The 8366-nt window shown below is 36.3% G+C and overlaps 1 protein-coding gene across 1 annotated transcript; it reads right to left on the reverse strand.

Annotated features, from left to right (window-relative positions):
- Positions 1-901: 901 nt before the first annotated feature.
- On the reverse strand, positions 902-2138 carry LOC306843300 (normal mucosa of esophagus-specific gene 1 protein-like). The gene is made up of 5 exons (XM_079374692.1): positions 2097-2138; positions 1912-1978; positions 1716-1804; positions 1415-1475; positions 902-1134 (listed from the first exon to the last, which is right to left on the reverse strand). Exons 2-5 carry the CDS (start codon positions 1951-1953, stop codon positions 1066-1068), a joined length of 261 nt encoding a protein of 86 aa, XP_079230818.1. The 5' UTR covers positions 1954-1978; positions 2097-2138; the 3' UTR covers positions 902-1065.
- Between the last annotated feature and the right edge of the window lie 6228 nt (positions 2139-8366).

The raw sequence follows: 8366 nt of genomic DNA on the forward strand, positions 1-8366 counted from the left end.
TTCATGCTACAGTTATAGACTCGTGACGGTTAGTCGTTAGCTGTCAGTCTCCAGCTGTTTAGTTCTTCTTGTTGGTTCAGAGCTTTTTGTCAAACACTTCCTGACCACGTGACGGGCGACATCAGCATAAAACACTGAGTCACGTACACACACACACACACAGACAGACGCACACACACAGACACACACACACACACACACACACACACACACACAGGCAGACACACACAGGCACACACACACACACACAGACAGACGCACACACACAGACACACACACACACACACACACACAGGCAGACACACACAGGCACACACACACACACACACACACAGGCAGACACACACACACACACACAGCTTGCTGTGATAACCCTAATCCTAACCCTAACTGGTGACAGACAAGTCCTAACCAGTAATACACAGGTTTACACATGTGACTGGACAATGTGGGCTGATGGGAATGCTCATGATGATACAGTAGATTTCACGAGGGTGTGTTTGTTTTTCTAACACAATATGTTAACAACACACACACACACACACACACACAGACACACACAGACAGAATCTGAACCTCATCAGCCTCTGTGACGATCTGTGCTCTGAATGAAAGGTCAGAGATCAATGATTGTTTCTCAAACTTGAATGGAACAAACATGAAGACAGAAGCAGGAAGCGCCGAGTCGTTTGAGACCTCAGATGCACTTCCTCTTCAGTTAGATCACATATAATGACACAATGATCTGTCAGCAGGTTTGATTTATTCTCTTGTTGTTCTGGCTGAAGGAAATGAGAGTCACTGGACAGATTAATGGCTAAACCAAAACCCCTTGAGAGGAATTCATCTGCAAGAAAATATATTCAATAGGATTTATACTTTCATAAAGGAAAGACATGTTCAATTCATATCATTAATTTATTTAAGTTTCCATCCAGTACACAGGTGATTTTCACAGTTAAAGGCACAGTGCATGTTTAAAGTATAGTATAGTGCATGCACACACTCCGTCGACATAGATAACAACATCCCCATTAAATTAACATGGAGATTCAGAAGAGGAGATCATTTGGTCAGTTTCTTCACCAGCTCCAGCTCCTCCACTGGTTTCCACTGCTGGTTAATGGTTATGAGCTGAACGGAGACAGAAACAACCTGTTAATGTTCCTCTGGAACTTTATTTGAGCTTCCAGACAGAATAAAGTGCTTTAAAGTCAACAGAGCAAAGTGTTCCGAGCATCTCCTCGTGTCTCAAAGGTCATGTATTTTCACTCTATCCTTATCTGATGTTATTGCGGTTTACAATCTACATTCATGCATCTTAAACAATGAATAAATACATATTTGCCTGCTGGTTAACATCATCATAACTGTTCGTCCTGATCTGTGAAACACACTAAAGAGCGTTTATTACCTTCTGTGGTTTTGATGGATCTAATGTCTCCCATGGCTCTGGGTTTCTGGTCTTGTTTAAACTATAAAAGTCAAGAAATTTGATCACTGCACAGCTTTGATAATATTATACGTTAAATATTAACTTTTCAGAGTTGCTCAGACAGTTTCATTTTATGTGTGTTAAATTTGAAACTAATTTTCTCAACAATAACTAGCAAAACTAAGTAATTATAATAAATAAATAATAATAATGCTTATTATTAACCCCATAAATAACTTAAATCTTATTATTAAACTCATAATAAAGATAAGTTTCTCACATGACATCAGGTTTGGTGAGTAAGAAATAAATCGAAGCTGTTGCTGCTCCAAGTGCAGCACATCCAACAAACCCAATCAAAGGAATTAACTAGAACAATTACAATAAATAAAAAATTAAACAAGGATCGTAAAATATTCATCCACAGCAGGCTGATAGTGATGATGATGATGATGATGATGAGAGGTCTTCCTCACCTCCTTCCTCTTCTTGAGCATTTGTAGAAATCTTCCAAACATCTTTCACCTGTTGCAGTGAGGTTTCCTATAATATATATATATATATAATAAAATAAACACATTATTAACGCCTCCATTCAGAATGTTCCAGTGAGACTCACAGATGAAATAAAACATGAGTAAAAGAGTCGTGATGAACAGACCTGCTGAAGTTACTCTGTAGATACAGCATCATTCTGACTGTCGCTCTTATAACGCAAAGGAGACGAGTTTATTGGCACGTACACACACACACACACACACACACACTCACTCATCACGCGATTCACCTTAAAAATGAAACGATGAGCGAATCTGTGTTTTTGTCGCCATCTGCTGGACTCAATCACAATCTGACACGGAATTAAAACACTGTACTTTCTTATAGTGTAGTACTTGGTCTATGCACAACACATGATATACACATGATATACACATGATATACACATGATATACACATGATTTACACACTATAACAATGCAAACGCAACATTTAATCGTAGACAATGACTTTCACTGATGTTTGGTGAAAAGGTAACAATGTTTCTATTTAGGTTCAGCTTGCGCGCCTTTGCTATAAATTGCTGTGTTATCTTGTGAATATGGAGGATAAAGAAGAAACTGTCCTTGCTATGCTCAGCTATGAAGGAGAACTCTAAACACTGAACTGGATGCAGCTGTAGGACAGTCTGAGTTCACGCTTTTACCCGAAACACCTGAACCGAACCCTGCGACAGTCCTTCAGTGAGTGATGCCATGCTAATGAGATTCATGCAGAGAATGGAGGCCATGCATGAAGAAACTTTGCCAAATTCAAGGAGTTGAAAACACGGTACTTGAAAACTCCAACTCTATTAAACAGATAATCAGCTCCTTCGAATTCCACGGTGAAGCATTTGAATGATAAAACTGAGGAACTGGAAAAGAAAATCGTAAGTTTGGAGAAAGACATGCAAGATCTCTCCTGTGGCCGACGGTAGAGAAGGCGAGACGGGAAGGAAAGAGAGCTGCTTTCACGGTCCTTTTGCTGTGATTGAGGATAAAAGAGTGACCGCTAAAGATGTAGCCAACTCTGAACATGCTGGCAATGCTTATTCAACTAGCCACTGTTTCTTCTGAATGATTAGCTTGAATAAGTGAAAGATTTGTTTTTGTTTTAATATTTATCATTAAAGTATATCCAGCAGTTCTCCAAAGCATCAGACCTGTTCTTGAACCTGTGTGAACTGATGTCCATCAAAGAATGTCATTTGTCAGAAATTTGTCATTTGTAATTTGAAAGATGAATCCATTAATTGAGAGTACTCAGGAAAAACTGAATATGTGGCTCCAGCGTGATGATCTCTCACTGAAAAGCTGAAGGTTTGTCAAGGTTAACATATGCTGCTCTCTCTTTGAATGTTGACTCTGCCATTCTTAAAAAAATTCATACAATGCTTCTCAACTTTGTTTGAAAGAATAAACATTTTACTATGTACTCAGACCGACGGAAAATGAAAAGTAGCGATTTTCTAGGCCAATATCAACATGGCGCCGATGGCAGCTATTGTGCGTTGCTCTTCAGTGTTCGTATTGTTTTTGTTTGTTTTGAAGAATATTGTTTTGAGAATATATTTTGAAAATATGTACTTGTATTTACATGTGAAGAATTCAGATGCAAAAACCATTTTCTTCTAAAACTAGCATTTTTCTCAGGCTCCTATGTTTATGTTCACTTATTTCACTTTAATGGCAAAGAAAATAACCTATTCATAATTTATCATTAAAGTGAAATTACTGAACATAAACATAGAAGCCTGATAATGCTGACGGCACTTAAAGGGTTTTTGCATCTGAACTCTTCATGTATGCATTTATATTCATATAATTTATATAAATATATTTAATATATAAATGTAACATTTCTTAAATATATACATGCATGAGTGTGTATTTATATATACATAATAAATATACACAGTACACACATATATTATGTAAACAAAAACTTTTATTTTGTATGTGATTAATCGTGAACTGATGCATTCATAAACAATGAGTGACAGACTGATTAAACCTTTTCAAAGTTTTATTTGAACATCTCATACATGTTATTAGATAAACTGTTATCAGTCATGTTGTCATTTAAAACCCGAAAATCACTGGTAATATTAAAAGTATAAGTTTAATTATTGTTTGTTGGTTTAAATATAAAACTGGGTGAAACGATTTATGCATCAGTTTAATGAACACACACATCTTCACATGTTCTCTCAGTCTTCATCACTGCAGTGTCAATTAATGATTTATGAAATCATTGAAGTATGAACACACTGAAAAAAATGATTTATTGAATTTACTACATTTTTTAAGGTAACTGGTTGCAATCAATTTATTTTAGCTACATTTAAATAAACAAATTTAGTTGACTAACTTTCAACATTATTTTTATTTATTTAAATGTAGCTAAAATAAATAGTTTGCAACCACTTACCTTAAAAAATTAAGTATAATTTTTTTCCATGGCGTGGATCATGATGGTTATGAACACCTGTTTGTTTATATTTTAGTAAGTTTATCTTCAGCTTCAGCTAAACTGTTATGGTGTGCATTAAAGATGTTATGGAAATTATATCCATTTGCAGAGTCTCAATGAACCATGTGAATCACGTGAAACGCTATTTATAGGTGTTTATTGAGTCATGGAGTCTTTATGCATTTGCCTATAGTGTTCACATAGAGCCATCATTTTAAAGGAATAGTTCCCCTACCCTAAAATGAAAATGTGCTCACTCTTTTAGGTCATCCAAGATCAGGATAAGTGGGTTTCTTCATCAGGTTTGTAGAAATGTGTCTCAGCAATGGATGCTCTGCAGTGAATGGGTGCCGTCAGAATGAGAGTCCAAACAGCTGATAAAAACATCACAATAATCCACACCACTCCAGTCCATCAGTTAACATGAAAAAGTGTTCTGGTCTGAATCAGGAGAGAAATCTGCACAGATAAACAAACATGTGGCTGGATTTTGATGTGAGAGACCACAGGAGATGCACTTTTTTACTGGAGGAAGAGTTATTATGGATTATGGACTCATATTTGAGTTAAAAACATCTTCATGCTGGATTTGTTTGAGCTTTTGTCTTCTCCAGATGTTAACTGATGAACTGGAGTGGTGTGGATTATTGTGATGTTTTTATCAGATCATTCTGACGGCACCCATTCACTGCAGTGATCTCGGATTCTCATTTGTGGGTGAACTGTTCCTTTAAGACATAAAGGCATTAAGATCAGTGAGTCCTGCATGGTGGATAAAGCACTGTATTTTAACTGTGTGATTGTTTATTGTTTAGGGTTACCATTAAGATTAGTTTATTACAGTTTTTTTTTCATCTGCTTACACACAAAATCTTTACTTGTCACACAGTTTCTGAAAGCAGACACTCAAACACCAGAAGCACACACCAAATCTGCAAAACCATACACTTAATTCTCAGCCTTTTAAATTTCATAAACACTTTTTGCAACACGACACACAGTTCTCTATGTAGCACACAAAAATCTAACAGGGATTAATTTTATGGCAAAGGTGTTTGCAAATGTTTGCTTTTGAGATGTGTTTGTGATATTTTGAATGCAGTGCTTCGTTTTGCAAGAGATGTGAGACATTGTGCATTTTGTGTGTGCAGTTCTTGGATTTGTGTGTAAAGTTTTGAAAAAAGGGGCAAAGTTTTGAAAATGTGTGTAGCTGAAAAAAACAATAATATATAGAGACATAAATATGACCCTGGACCACAAAACCAGTCTTAAGTGTCAGTTTTTCAAAATTGAGATTTATAAATAACATAAATAATCTTTCCATTGATGTATGGTTTGTTATGATCGGACAATATTTGTCTGAGATACAACTATTTGAAAATCTGGAATCTGAGGGTGCAAAAAAAATCTAAATATTGAGAAAATCTCCTTTAAAGTTGTTCAAATTAAGTTCTTAGCAATGCATATTACTAATCACAAATGAAGTTTTTGATATTCGGGGGGGCGCGGACACTCTCGCGGGGGGGCGCGAGTAGGCTACAGAATGGGAGGAAAAAAAACGCGAAAAAAAAATTGCAAATTTTTTTTATCACTAAACTACTGTCATAAAAAGTTATCTGAATAAAAATTAAAATGTGTTTGGACTGATTTAAAAAAAAGCGTTTTGAACAAATTTGATTGGTTTGTCGATAGTGAGCGCAAATGCAGGTGATAAGCGGTTTTATTAAGCGAGTCATTGAGTCGTTCATTCAAACGATTCGTTCAAACGGCCGATTCATCAAGAATGAGACAGATGTTTGTGCATGGGTCATTGAATCTTTGACTCAACCGATTCGTTCAAAACATTGAATCATTCAAAACACGATTGAGTGTTGCTGTGAGATGCGCTATGCTGTGATCTTTGTTTGGATTCATCGGATCTATTTTCGCTGCTAAAATAGACCAAAACAATTTCATAAAAAATGTAAGTGACTTAATATTATTAACTTGTTTGTTGAACTGTCATATGAAATCAGTGGCACATTTTCAATCGTGAGGTGATGGTAAATTAAGTGATGGTCAATTGTCAGTTCTCTTGGTCGTCAGGTCGTGTGATGTATGTTGCTGAATTGTATTCAAATTAGGGGTGTGCGATATCGTGGACGATAAAAATGTCTCCACGATCTGCTTTTGAAGAAATATCGTAGTAGGCTATCGTGCTGCACATTATGTCAAATAAGTTACAGTTCTGGCTCCTCCGTCTCTATATACTGCACAACACGACAAACAGCAGTAGAGTTACTCTGACAGGACACTGCACTTATTCGCGATCGCAAAAGTACATTTGCACACAAGCCTTGCTGGTTAAATGTTTAATTCGCGCGCTGGTCTGACGTGCGCTTTTTCTGAGCGCATACACCTGAAGCACGCACTAAAAAGCCTGTCTAACAGCGCCTGATTACTCAACTAACTTGTCTTTTGCGCTAATACTGTCAAAACACACAAGGTTTACATACAGACTCAGTTGGTTATCTCTAAAAGGAAAGTAAATAGTTAAGAGAGAAACAGATGAGTGTCTGTATATTAGATGCGTGCAGCTCTTAAAGGGACAGGACACTAAACATGCTGTCGACTGTCATTAAAGGGATAGTTCACCCTAAAATTTAATTTCTGTCATTATTTACTCACTCACATGTTTCCCAAACTTCTATTAATTTCTTGTGCTGAACCCAAAAGAAGATATTTTGAAGAATGAGGGTAACCAATCAGTTGCTGGTCTACATTGGCTTTGATAGGAAAGAACAATCCTATGGAAGTCACTGAGGACCAGCAACTGATTGGTTTTCCTCCTTCTTCAAAATAGCATTTATGTTCAGCAGAAGAAAGAAACTCATTCAGGTTTAAAACAACTTTTGAGTAAATGATGGTATAAAAATAAAACATTATGACAGAATTGACAGACAGATGACAGAATATTAATTTGTGGGGGAACTATTCATTTAACGTTGACAAAACAACAAAACACAGAGAAAAATCACTCACTATTCTTGACTGAAAAACTTTAATACAGTTGCTTTAGGAATCTAGTGTTTTATTTTTATATTTGTTCATTCAATTTCATTGAATGCTCTGCTAAATACACCTATTGTACCTGAAAATAAAGCACTGTTTGTTTTATTTGTATATTATGTGTATTTGTAATGTGTATCTTTGTTCTTATTTTTTAATAAGAAAGATAAAATAATGACAAAGATTTTTTTATCTTCGCCCCCTTTGGCCTAAATATCTGCCATGCATCTTTGTGTTTCTAGTTTGGCTGTAATGCTCAGACAACTTGTAAAACCAAAATAGTAAAACCAACATGACAAAGAATCGTGATAAAATCGTGAATCGTGATATTTCTAAAAAAAATCGTGATATGATATTTTTCCCATATCGCCCACCCCTACTTCAAATGTTATAAATATAAAAACACCACATTTTGAAATTTAACTGCAGTATGTCAATTTAGTTTATTTGTGTGTGCTGCGCTCATAGACTTTAGAAAACGGCGCTCATTTGTTTGATTTCTCCTCGAGAAGCTGCAAGCTGCGTCGTATTCGTTTCTTCATATTCGTCATTTGGTGGCTCTCAATTGTCAAAAACACCCCTCAAAATATTTGCTACGGATGCGAAAAATGCAGAAAATCGAACTATCCGAATTAATTTTTATGACGGACGGAAGTTGCAGAGGCTGCAAACGTATAAAACGTGAGGTCGTATTTAGTTTTATATATATTTGGCGAAGCATCTGGATGACACTATGTGGGGGGGGGGCACTTGCACAGCTTGCACAGCTTGCAAAGGGTTGAGAACCCCTGATCTAATGCATCATGTAGGGATCTGTGCAGTGTGTGAGTGTGTGTTGGCATGTTTCCCTGTTCTCTCGTCACTGGTCAGT

This window comes from Barbus barbus, assembly GCF_936440315.1.
Source record: "Barbus barbus genome assembly, chromosome: 23".
NCBI classification, from domain to species: Eukaryota; Metazoa; Chordata; class Actinopteri; order Cypriniformes; family Cyprinidae; genus Barbus; species Barbus barbus.